General features: G+C 37.3%; 1 protein-coding gene across 4 annotated transcripts in view; it reads left to right on the top strand.

The window, feature by feature from the left end:
* The window catches only part of LOC127966545 (exonuclease mut-7 homolog), a 60090-nt gene that overhangs the window by 4681 nt on the left and 41947 nt on the right, over positions 1-13462 (top strand). For all 4 annotated transcript variants that reach the window (XR_008155646.1, XM_052567601.1, XM_052567602.1 and 1 more), the window contains exons 3-16: positions 4283-4347; positions 5118-5465; positions 7331-7384; positions 7469-7608; positions 9029-9135; positions 9232-9305; positions 10456-10494; positions 10572-10741; positions 10957-11107; positions 11280-11478; positions 11625-11734; positions 11848-12025; positions 12114-12277; positions 12765-12965. Coding sequence is in view for 3 of the 4 variants with exons in the window: in XM_052567601.1 (XP_052423561.1) it covers positions 4283-4347; positions 5118-5465; positions 7331-7384; positions 7469-7608; positions 9029-9135; positions 9232-9305; positions 10456-10494; positions 10572-10741; positions 10957-11107; positions 11280-11478; positions 11625-11734; positions 11848-12025; positions 12114-12277; positions 12765-12965 (2000 nt within the window). In the remaining variant the exon portion in view is untranslated. The remainder of the gene's footprint in view (positions 1-4282; positions 4348-5117; positions 5466-7330; positions 7385-7468; positions 7609-9028; positions 9136-9231; positions 9306-10455; positions 10495-10571; positions 10742-10956; positions 11108-11279; positions 11479-11624; positions 11735-11847; positions 12026-12113; positions 12278-12764; positions 12966-13462) is intronic.

The following is a 13462-nucleotide window of genomic DNA, read 5'->3' on the forward strand; positions in this document are numbered from 1 at the left end:
TTTATTGTTATTATTTAGAGTTTTGTAATTTAAACAATATAGAAATTTAATAAATATTGTTTTTATCAGTTGATGGTCTTTTTTTTTTTTTTATGTATATGGAATCAGATTTGTGCCAAATAAAATGAATGCAACTTTTGTGAAAACAAACTAAAATATACATTGATAAATGAGAAAAACACTCTGAAAATAAAAACGATAAACTAAATAGCAAAAAAGTAACAGCGTCTTCAAATAAACTGCAAACTGTTGCATTCTGCACAGGAATAACACTTGTTATATCTCAATTTATCTATTATATTAGTTACAACAAACTTACCTCAGGCTGCCTCGAATGTCCTGCCGAGGAGGATGTTGACGATGCTCTGTGAGCCTCCCGATTACTCATCTCGAATAAGTCTATACTTCTTCCGATGTGAAAAATATCCGTGTTTTATCATTAATGTTCTTTAATATCCTTTTATTACATCTCCGCACACTCACCCGCGCCACTAAAACACTACTTCCGGTACAATGAGCCGCCGATCGAAATCTCACGAGCCAATCAGAGCGAGCTGCTGTTAAGCCCGCCCTCACGAGAGGTTTGTGTCAGGATGGCGAACGTAAATCTGCGAAGCGAAAACAAAAACTTGGAAAGCGAAAACACTGGCAGCGCATTCAAAACTGCGTTCAGCAAACGTGAAGCTGAAAGTGAAATCCACAAAGAATGCAGATTATTTGAAGACGCTGTTACTTTTTTGCTATTTAGTGTTTTTCTCATTTATCAATGTATATTTTTTGTTCGTTTTCGCAAAAGTTGCGTTCGTTTTATTTGGCACAAATCTGATTCCATAGATCTATCAGTATCACCCAGAAATTGAATATTTGTGCATCCCTACGTCAGAACTTACCCCTTTTACTTTCTTTATTAATGATCCTAGTCTTATTGTGAACAATTATTGGTGCACGGTATTTCATAATAAAAGCTTTTGTTAAAAAATACCTAATTTGCTTTATTTCCTTTTCGGCTCACAACAAGCCCACTTATTTTTTTAACCACTCATCATATCAATACTTCATTTTCCTATCCGATCAAATCCTAAAGGATGAAGTGACAGCTGAACCCAAAAGCAATGACCTAGGGCTGTGCAAAAAATCGAATGCGATTTTCATGCACATCTCATCAGTAAAAACGCTCCTTTAATTAGAAGTATTATCTCCAGCACGTGCGTTCAGATCATGGTTGCCAGGTTTTCACAACAAATCCTGCCCAGTTGCCTCTCAAAACTAGTCCAAAACTAATCGCGATTCCAGGAGGTTCCCCGATAAAAAAAAATGCTTCCTGGGGTTAAAATATACGTTTTGTTTTTTGCCATGGTTGTCTTGGTAAAATTGGCATTTTAGGGGCTAAATATCACGTTATTGGTATTGGGGTTGCTTCGAACCGCGGACATGAAAAACAACCGCAGACTTGGCAACACTGGTTCAGGTGGAGCGCCAGTTACTACACAGAGCTGTAGTCTACCGACAACTAACACAAAATCGCTTTCAAAATCGACAAAGAATCGCCACCGAGGCGAAGCGACTCCGATACAATAACGTGATATTTAGCCCCTAAAATGCAAACTTTACCAAGGCAACCATGCCATAAAATTATATTTTAATCCTGGAAAGCAATTTTTTATCGGGGAACCTCTTGGAAACGCTATTGGGCTAGTTTTGGACTAGTTTTGAGAACCAACAGGGCAGGATTTGTTGTGAAAACCTGGCAACCCTGATCTGAACACACGTGCTGGAGATATACTTCTAATTACATGTGTGTCTTTACTGATGAGATGGGCATGAAAATCGCATTCGATTTTTTGCACAGCCCTACAATGACCTTCAGCATTGGCTCAGCAAAGTCAACCTCATCACGGCCAATTTTGCACATTCAAAAAATGTAATAATCCACTCGATTAAAGAGTTGCAGTGCAGTTTCTGCCTGTTTCTCTGGTCGTTCGCTCCACGAGTGGAAGCAATACATGATATAGACTTCTGTAAGTACATACCTGTCTCCTTCATCAACAATCTCACTTTTCGAACTTCCCATTGACTAGCTGCATAGTCTACATTCCTCAATGTCCTTCCGCCCCACTTTCCTCCCATGCCTGGAGAAGAATGAGGTTAGGGTGGAGTAGAGACAAAGACCAGAGAATTTAATGTGTTTGTGTGTCATCGCACTTATATGTGCGCGCCGAGCCGCCACACCAATCACCAAAGTTCGCTTATGGGAAAAGACTATCCTAAATAATGTTTAAGCTCATGAAGGAAGCGTTCCGGGCAAATCCGATGATCTCCGTGCAGCCTGATGGGACGAGGGGGTGGGCCCTTTGCACCACTTTCCCAGGCTGTCGGTCAGGAAGGCTGGATTTTTTACACCGTAACCACCGTGTTGCTCTTTCCGGGGGAAATCCGAGACAAACATCAAGAAGTGGGAGGTGGGGGGGACAGGAAAACTGACCCTGGGAAGAAGGAGAGGCTAGGAGAAGAAAGGTGTTGGCCACACAGCATGAGAGAGCATTGCTTTCAGGGCTCCTCAAAGGAGCGTATACCTCCCCTCCGTTACCCCATTGTCACCGGCCTGTCCTGTCTCGCCCCCGTCTTCCTCCTCAAAAAGTGGCTCGTCTTCTCTGAGTTTTGTGGCCTGGAATCACTGCCCAAAATACAAAGGCCCAACACCTCACACACAACAATAGACTCCTCCTTTCTTTCCCTGTTACGCATATTAAATGTTAATTTTCAGGCTCTTTTTGCTCAATTCAAATGCGGTGTGAAGTATCCACATGTAACAATGGCTGACTGGGAAAAAAAGGGTCAAGGGGTGCATTACAATGGAAGTAAAATAGTTAAGCCTGTATCCCAGATTTAAAACTTGGTAAAGTCCCAGAGTGGCAAGAAAAGTGAATACAAAAACAAAACATTCATGCATTCCTGGCCTTATTAATGATTCACTGGTGCATTTTATTGAAGAAAAAAAAATTATTTGCAACCGTTATCAAAAAGTAATGCCTTTCTTTTTCAGCTGTCATTACTGATTTTTCATCCAGTTTTCTACAACTATATAGAAACCACTCTTATGATCAAACCAGTGTGGTTTAATAGTTGAAATAAGTTCATTTTAAAGAAAGCTGAGTTGACAAGTTGACAACATTGAGTTGTGGTGCTTATGTGGGAAAAACCAGTTTGAGTCCAGCCTGCAACAACTGCTGTTACAATGTTGTTTGCCGTAATGTAATGACCAGAGACCATTTTATACCATCAAATCAGGATTTATTTGTTGAATATTCTGAAATATGTCAGAATGAAGAAATAAAATGCGCCGTGACTCAGAATGCAGTTCACATGAAATTTTATTATTTTTAGCGTCAAAATGGTTTGCAGAAGTAATGTAAGTTTAAAATCATATTCTCATCTGCTTAAGTGGTTAAAAGAGGTATTCCTGTCTGAAACTCAAGCCATTGGTTGAGCCAACCTTATTACATAATAATAAATATATATTTTGATTAAATATGTTGTATAAAGAAATTAGTTCACACTGGGACTGTCAGCAGTCCACATGCTCTTGACACTTTGAGCTGTGGTGCTCATGTGGGGAAAACAAGTTTGAGTCTAGCCTGCAACAAGTCTGGTTACGAAGTTTACATTTTCGGCTGACATTTCATCGCCTTCCCTCCAACTACCTGTCCAATAGAGACCACTTTTATGGTCTGATCAGGTTTTACTTGTTGAATATTCAAAAATATTTAAAATGAGTTGTAATTGTGAATTTGTTTGTTTGTATTTTGTTTCACTTTTATGCCGGAGAGATCTGCAGAAATAATGTTGATTTTCAAACTTCTCCTCTTCTGCCATTAGTCCTGCCCCAAACTCACACCATTGCTTGAGCCAGTGTTTCAAAACAATGTAATTTACAATTCCAAGTAAAGTAATTTGGTTCATTTTTGTTGTAATGATGTATGCATTCATCTGCCAAACAGGCCAGATTCACTTGAGTGGATGAGCCTTTAAGTTACACATTAAAATATACAGTATCTTGATAAAAACCGATTTGAATTGGAAAAGGACAGAGAATAATGAGCTATGGCATTTTGAGCTGTGGTGCTGATATGGGAAAAAACTGTTTGAGCCCGGCCTGCAATGCTTCAATAAAAAGGTCTAAAGTTGCAAAATGCAATCCAGTCAGCGTGAGAATTTGTGAGGTGTAGTGAAAACAGGCTGTGTGTGACTGTGTGTAACCCTGCTGTCATGTGTGCTGCCCCAGGTGTTGACCTGCCTGCCCTGCAGGAGCACCTCTGCGGCCTGTGGAGCAGGAAAGAGCAGGAGCAGGTGAGAAACAGATGTGATTATACTCGAGCGGAGCGTGTGAGCGTCTCATTAGAGCTGAGATAAGATCACATGAGAGAGAGGCTTATTCAAACACTTTCTCAGAATCCCTGTACTCCTCCCCCAATTTCTTTAGGACATACTCAATAGTTTTCAAAGCCTCCTTCATTTCAGATGTGCCCCACCCTCCAGGTTTCAATTGCTTCTTCATCCCTTATGAGGATAACTTAGACTTTAAATGCACTAATCAGAGTTGTAACTGTATTGAATTAAAATAATGATTGCAAATTGAGTTCTGTCATTTGAATTTATGGTATAACGTCTAGAATCACAGAAAATCATTTTAACTTGTCCACTCAGTTCATTGGAATAGTTTTTTTTTTTAAAGGGACATGTTAAAATGTTCTAGTTTAAATAGTCATTCCTCCGGTTGCACAGACAAGGCTTAAGGCTAGTCCCAGACTAAAATGCTTGTTTGAGCTGCCTCAACTGAAAATATCTTTCTCTGACATATCTTAAAATAAATTATGCACATATGTAACATTTCTTCTAAGGCATTTTTTTAAAAAGTTGCTTAAATGCCTTAGTTTAACTAAATTTCTTTATAATATTATGACAACATAATTGTTAATTGAGTTGAGTTGTAATTTTCTTAAGAAATAAATGCAGAATACAGAATATTAAGTAATATGTAAAATTTAAGTATTTTAAATGTATTAATACTTGTATTAATCAATGCATATTTTATTATCTTATTGTATTCTATGTTTCAGCTGCGGCAGTTTTTAGCGAGCAGTTTCTCGCAGATGCAGGAGCCGTTGGCCGGTCTGCTGGACTTCCTGCAGGGCTGCTTTAGTGTCCAGAAGGGCAAGACCAGCACGCTGCACCAGTTCATTCTCACAGAGTTCATGCGCTGGAGGACCAGGAATCCCCAGGCCAGTCTGAATGACCTGAGGGAAGAAGAGCGACTGCGTTTGCAGAAGAGAGCCCTGGGGCTCCTCACAGACTCTCATCCCGGGTACATGGACCCCCTGCTGGAGATTTATCAGCTGAGCTCACTGAAAACACCACTGCTGCTGGAACATGTGGACTTCCTGCATGACTGCTGCTGCTTCAAAGAGGTGAGGGGAAGTGGTCACCAGCTGAGGGACACTTTGACAATATGCACAAATCAGGGTTGGAAATTAACTTTTTTGTCCACCAGCCACTGTGGATGTTGGATTTCAAAATCTACCAGCCACTCAATGTTTTTACCAGCCACTTTCTTGTTTTTAACAGACAATGTGTTACTGCATGTGAAAATTAATACTACAAGATCTACAATACTTAAGCAGTTTATTTAATTTCAAGTCTCAGTGAAATACTGACATTTTCTCTTTCAGTGAAGCTCAAAATCTATGCAGCTTACTAGGTTTTGAAACAGCCGACTCTTGCTGAAGCAGCTCATTCTCTCAGCTCCGCAGCCCAACCGGATGATACACTGCACTCAACTTTTTTTAATGCACTGAAACATTTTTGCGATATTCTAAACCGTTTTTGTATGCATTAATAATTTTGTATTTAATTCCAAAGGAAAGAAAAGTCCCCTGTTCAACACTGTATCACTAAAAGAAATCTCGGCTCGCAAACATTTACGCCGTCGACAAACGAACGCACAGCATTTTTATTAACATCGTTTTTACGTGTCTCGTCACGCCAGAGCTGTCAAACATGTGTAGCGATACAATGTTGTTTCTACATAACAACTTACTAGCCACAGAGCTAACTTCTGAAAAAGTACTTGAAAACTGGAAATAAAATGCATCCCCCGCACAGCAGTTATTAGACACGTGACCGATAATACTGTTTGTTAGTTTGCTTATTATGACGTTAAAAACAATAAGATAAACACAAACTGTCCATATAATCTAAAATGTAGCAAAATGCTGGAGGAAAATGAACTTACCGGGGTCTGACAGAGATGTGACAGTATGCGGAAACTTGTGCGCGATAACAAATTCAACTCTTCACGTGATCTTGTATATCATGACCGCGTGCTATAAAACGTACTGTAAATAACCAACAAATATATCACTCCTCCGGTGTACACACACCAGGGATGGAAATTAACTTTTTTGTCCACCACCAGCTATTTTTAATTACCCGCCACGGTGGCCGGTAGGTGAAGCGAGTTTACCCGCCACAACACAAATCACCTGGTGCTAATTTCCATTCCTGGCTCAAATACAGTGAAGTAGAAAAAATACAATAGTTACCAGTAGTAGAAAAATATAGTAATGTCAGTTATGGGCAAGATTTAAATATTTATTTAAATAAAATTAGTTTTATTTATGTTATTGTTTTGCTTTTTAGACAGAATTCTGAGTTTGAATATATTTTTGTGCAAATTTTTAATAACTTGCAAAAAAAAATGTATTTGCTATAATTAAATGCAGGAATCAAAACTATGTCTAGGTCACAAATCAATCAAACAGCAACAAATAAATAAATATATGTTGCTCATAAAAAAAAAGACAATTACAGTTATTATTACAATTATTTATTGCTATTAACTTTCCTTTGTAACATTATTTTATGACAATTAAAGAACAAAATTGTTATCATTAAATGCAGGAATCAAAATTTAATTCAGGTCACATTGCACACCAAATTAAAAAAATGTATTAAATAAAAATGTTGTTGTTCAGAAATTAAAAAAAAAAAAAATATTATTTGCTACTAAAATTTGTCATTGTAATATTATTTCATGACAGTTACTTAATAAAAACATGAATCTACAATTGAGAATTTTACATACTCCAAGTAAAATTAGGCTGTTTAATCCTTTTTTTTATTTATTAATATGTATTACCTATTTTTTTAATTAAGAACTGATTTATTATTTTATTATGAATATGGAATATAATCAGCCTTTTCATTGACTAAAAATTTAAAATGCTTATTTTTTATAAGCTGTAATGACATGAAATGCTGTATTTAATGACAGGCGTTGATGTTCAGTGTCAAAGTGGAACTGCAGAAGCATCTGGACATGGAGAAGGTCAGTTCACACAGCTTGAGGAGTAGCTAGTACTGTTTTAAGCTGCACCGTCTCATTTCGGGTGTCCTCTGTCTGTGCTGTTAGATGTGTGTTCCTCTCATTCTGCTGGACAAGCTGTCTCTGGCCGAGCTGTATGTGCGTGACCTTCCTGACCTGCAGCAGCGTCTGGTCTCACTGCTGGACTCCTGGTGCGAGCCCAACTTCAACATGCAGGCACTGCTCAGGTGACCATCCAAGCAAATGTGTTTATATTGAGATATGTGTGCCATATATCACATATCACAGTGTCTATTCACCCTGCCTTTGCATTATTTTAATCTCTTTATAGTTTTATGAACTTTTAGGGAGAATGTGACAAATGTTTTTAATTGCCAACAGTGTCACAATACAAAACCATTTTTTAAATTAGGCTTGTTTTTTTAATGCAATAATCTTTTGAACCAGGACATTCAATTATTATTGAAACCTATAACTATTAATATAACAATAATATTAAAGCTGCGGTAGGTAACTTTTGACGATCTAGCGGTTAATAAACAGAACTCCTTGCGTCTTGCGGAAGAACATCGTAGCCGGAACTACTTCTCTCTGTTTATGTCTATGAAGAATCACAAAGGTACTGGGTTACTCCGCCGCGGTACCCCCGAAGCAATCTAAAATAGTCCGAATATAAACACTTATTATAGGTGTACCCTAGTGATTCAGGACAAGCCAAAAACACGGTTTGGAAAATGGATTCATGGTTTACTCGCTTATTATATACATTTTTCTACATTTTGAACACAAACAAAGTTACGGACCGCAGCTCTGATTGGTTGTTTCTTACCGGGAGCGGTGTATTTCTGCAAATGGCAATAGGACCACAGGGAGGAGCCAAAGGAGCTTGATTTTTTCACAGATTATCTGTCTCATATTCTACTGTCAGGACATAATGACAGGTTTAATAAATATGTAAAAATATTTTTTTACAAAAGTTCCCTACAGCACCTTTAAAGTATACTAACTTTTAATAATATGACTATTATAACATTACATTGTTATTAATAACATAATATACATTTCCCTCATATTCTCTCATTTTATAACATGCATTTAGCCATTATTTATCAGAGACATTTTTCTTATGATAATGTTCAGATGCCTGATTTCAAATCAATATTAATACTATTATTTATTTTGTGATTCATGAATTTGTAAAAATAAAATAATAATCATCTGTTCTTTCATATAATGATCCAACTTCATGTAAATTTTAGTGTCTTGATGACCAATCTTTACATAAGAAAATGTTTACTTAATAATAAAACTACTACTACTAATAATATCAAAGGTGTGTTTTTTTTTCAGTTTATTTTTCATCCATCTTTTCTACAGTACACTTTATTGATGAGGTGTATTTCACTTGTGCAAAATTGTGTACAATTTATAAATATCATATTTAAATATTGATTAACTTATTATTATTATTATTATTATTAATAACAAAGTCTGTTCTTTCATATTATAAAACTCATGTATCCATCATTTATAATTTAATCATTTTCATCTTTTCTACTAAACGTTTTAAAGTTTTGATGCCTGATTCTGCAAAACTATGTATAATTAATAAACCTTGTGTAATGTGTATGCACTGTGTGGTTTCAGTCAGTACCCAAGCGTGGTTCTCTCGAAACATCAGACGGAGCAGATCCAGCCCAAGCTGCTCAGTAAACATGTGTTCAGACTCATGGAGAAGTTCTGCATTGATCCAGGTGTGTGAGCGTCTCACTGCACGGCTGTGTGTAGGTTCATCAGTGTGTGTGTGTGTGATGATTACACTGGTCTCGTGGGGTGTGTGTGTGCTACAGGTCTGTGCTCTAATTCTGTCTACAAGAGGAAGCTGGATTCACTGAGGTTTCTCATGTACAAAACCTTTGGCGAGGTGAGAACATTCCCCTTCTTCACAGCCATTTTTTCACATTAGCCACAAATATGTGAAGGTGTCTTAGAAATCTACTCTTTGTATTGATGATAGATTCACTTCCGTAACTTAAAATATTTCAACTTGTGTAACTGTCGAGAAAGAATATGAAATAATAATCAGGCATGAATGAATGTGAGTGAACCCATCTTTTTTTTTTCTGTTTTTTTTTTTCAAGGCAAGACTTATTTGTTTTTTACAAATATAATTAATTATACATATCGTTATGACTTTGGAGAGTCGCACCACTTGACGTTTTACAAACGTTGACTTAAAAAGTACAATTATTAGATATTTTAAGAGACTTATTGACCTTTGCACACAGTCATTAGGGTTTGCAAGGGTTCCCCTCCATGATGTCATTTCCTGTTTTATGGTTTTTATGTTTCATGTTGGTTGAACCACATGCCTTTGATTTTGTGGACAGGTTTTAAAAAAAATCAATAACAAAAATACCACGAATAATAATTGGTAATAATGGTTTAAATATAATGCTTAATTTAACATTATTAAGGTTAGTAATTAACTTTTTAAAATGAAATGTATTTTTTTATATATTTATTATAAATCATTTTTGTAGCTTACTTATAATTTATAATCAATAAAGCATTTTTTTTCAAATGTTAACTCTTTTTTTTCTAAAGAACCAATAATAAAATTAAATTTTTTATTCATTTTTTTTAATTAATTTTTTTATTACATTTTTTATTTACTTTTTAATTTAATTTAATTTTGGCAAGATTATGGCAAGCAAATAAATAAGTCAGTCAGTCAGTCACCCAAAAAAATTTTTGTTTCTTTATTATGACATGGCAGTTATTTTTTCCTGATAATATCAATGAATTAATAGATAGGACGGAAAATGAGCGTCATGTATTCAAATGTAACATCTTCTATCTCTAAAATGACATGATGAACAATATAAATCCACTTTGGTGGGAAAAAACGTGAATGTTGTTTTAGTTACTTATAAACCAATCAAATCTTGATTAACAAAAAGTCATTTTCACTCTTTGTTTACCACTAACCATTCTGTGTTTTCAGAAATCACATTACAGAGGTGAAAGTTTAACGAACTGCAATGATATATCTACTTTTTTTTATTTGACAGAAAAGCATGTCGGAAGAGAACTGGAGAGACCATGTTCAGGTAACACTTATTCTGTTTTATTAAACACCTAAACATTTTAACTGAGTTTTTAAAGAGTGTGTGTGTTGTGTTCTCAGGCCATGATTGAAGGCAATGCAGAGCTCCAGATTCAGTTGGTGCAGCTGTTGGTGAAACACTGCAGCCTCCAGACTGCTGCCCAGTGGGCTGCACATTACAACTTACCCAGAAACAGGCTTCCCCTAGGAGTCTGGGACAAAATTCAGAGCCTCTCCCGCAAGAACCAGCTGTAAGTATTCAATCAAATGCACACACACACACACACACACACAAAAAGACTTAAGAAACTATATTTGTGAAGTCCTCCCATAAATGATTTCCATTCCAATAATAATAATATTTACTGTAATTTTTTACGCTGCTTGTGAAGATACTTTAGCTTACAAGCCAAAGTACACACACAGCCATCAACCTCACAAGTATATTTCTGTCATCTTGTCATAGAGAGATGTGTTTTGTGAGCGGTCCACCCGAATCTTGGACACCTCTTCAGTCTGATATGCAAAAATACTATCAGCTGCCTCTGCCCAGAGAAAACGTCCTCTTTGTAGAGTCATTAGATGAAGTTGAGCAGTGCAGAGAAGCTGTTTTAAAGGTAACCATTTGCTACTGTACCTTTAAGACCTCTGTTATGATTGGCTAACCTCTAAAGTATTGATGCAGTTTGAATTGTCACATAAATTTTAATTAGGATGTTTCCGAAGAACAAGGAAGACCTGTTTTGTATTAAAGGTCTTCTGTAACTGTCTCTCCCCATTCTTCATCAGTCTGGTTGTGTGGTGGGAATAGACATGGAATGGAGAGCCGGTTTTGGCACAGTATCCTCTCAGCGTGTGGCTCTGATCCAGCTGGCCGTACAGGAACGGGTGTTTCTGTTGGACCTTTGTGCTCACGCCATTAGCCACCACAGCTCCACAGTGAACTTCATCAGAGCTCTGTTGTCTGACAAGAACATCCTCAAACTGGGTAGGAAGACTTAAAGCAAATGAAGCCACCGACTTTCTGGTGTTCTTCATATTTCTTGTGTTAGTACATTATTGGTTGGCTATCTGGAAAGACATGGTAATTCGGTCTTCTTTGGAAAGCATTGCTAGCTGTATGTGTGTATCTAGGTTATGGGATGTCTGGAGACTTACGAAGTCTGGTCAGCACGTGGCCGGAGCTCAGGGAAGAGCCAATTAAAATGGAAGGAGTTCTGGATCTGCTTCATGTTCATCAGGAGGTGCTGCTACAAATGACCCCCTAGCTAACCGTTGCTGATTGGATATTCCCAGCCATATTTTGATTTTAAAACCTATGTTGTTTCTTTAATACAATTGCCCTCTGTCCCCCCAGATTCAGCGGTGCTGGTTGGGAAATAAAGGGTGTCGGTCAGTGGAAGTGAGTGAGGGACCAGCGGAGAAGGGCCTCAGTTTGCTAGTGCAGCAGATATTAGGAAAACCACTGAACAAAACCGAGCAACTCTCCAACTGGGAACGCCGACCTCTCCGGACCAGCCAACTCCGCTATGCGGGTAACACACAATGCATGAGTAGTGGCATGACATTTTCAAACATTGTCTCAATCTCTTTTTGTGACACTTTTTTTTTTTTTTTTTTTAGCCACTGATGCGTACTGCCTGCTGGATGTCTACCTCATCCTCTCCCGGGACCCAAAGGCATTTGGTTTGCCAGAGGACCTCCGCTCCATTCCCTCAGCCCAACTGGCCAAGAGCCGTGAGGAAAAGAAACCCAAAGAGAAGAACAAGCAGTCTAAAAGAAGAGAGGTCAGTCCATTGGTCTTTGACTGTGCTTTTTATGAGCCTTTAGTCCTGAAAATTGCTCTGTTGTCATAGTTACTCTCATAAAATTCAATATAAAAGGAGCTGAGAACATGTGGAGTTTTTATGGTGAAAAAAATTAAGGAGTCCAACTAAAAATGTGGCAAACATTCAAATTAGTTTATTTTTTTGTGTGGCTTTTATGTCGTTAGTCACTTTGTGTATTATTAGATAATATATAATAATTTTCCCATTTATTTTATAATCTGTCGTTTAAAGCTGCTGCATATTTACTGCAGAATTTATCATTTACTTTAAAGAACCCATGGGAAATAATGAAGTTTTGTGACAGTCCCTGTAATACTGTTTGGCCTGGCCAAAATTTTCTCTTGATGCATTATAGTGGATCACAATCTTTAGAGCAATTTAGGTTCTAGAAAGGTCAAGTAATTTCATCTTCACCAATGATTTTGTAGTGTGTTTTTATCTTCAGGCTCGGCAGAAGTCAAATGAGCCCCACTCCATGGATGACTGTTTAAAGATGACTTTGGAGTATGAAGGGCCTACTATCACACCACCAGAGCTACGAGTGGTCTGTGATAACATGCTGCAGGGTCTGGGACGTTTTTTGCGCTGTCTGGGGGTGGATGTCAAGATGCTAGAAAACACAGATGACCATAAAGTAGCAGCAGAGGTGAGACATCCGCTGTTGACATTTGATAACCATTTGAGTTAAATTTTCTTTTTATACTTAGTAATTCTTTATAAGATGGTCCTCAGCTGTCTCAGATCAAATTTAGAAAGAATAAGTAACTAAAACTCTGAGTGGACCTCGATGGCATGTGGTGTCCCTCAGGGCTCGATCCTCGGACCTTTGATGTTTTACCTGTACATGCACACAATGCCAAAAAATGCAAAAAAACAGAAATGTTAGGCTCCCAGATCTACATACGGTAGTGCTATCATCTGTCTACAGCCCCATAGGGTCTCCTACAGTTAAAGGCAGAGGTTATTATATTTGGCTACAAAGAAATTTAAGGAAAATTCCTTATGAAGTTTAAAGACTTTATTGGTGTCCTCTTTTATATAAACCTCCGTATGAGTAGTTGTGTCAAAGCATAACTAAATAACTCTTATTATCTGAAAAAAACAGTACTGGAATTAATATATTAAGTAAGTAATGTACTAGCA

This window comes from Carassius gibelio, chromosome B10 (genome assembly GCF_023724105.1).
Source record: "Carassius gibelio isolate Cgi1373 ecotype wild population from Czech Republic chromosome B10, carGib1.2-hapl.c, whole genome shotgun sequence".
NCBI classification, from domain to species: domain Eukaryota; kingdom Metazoa; phylum Chordata; class Actinopteri; order Cypriniformes; family Cyprinidae; genus Carassius; species Carassius gibelio.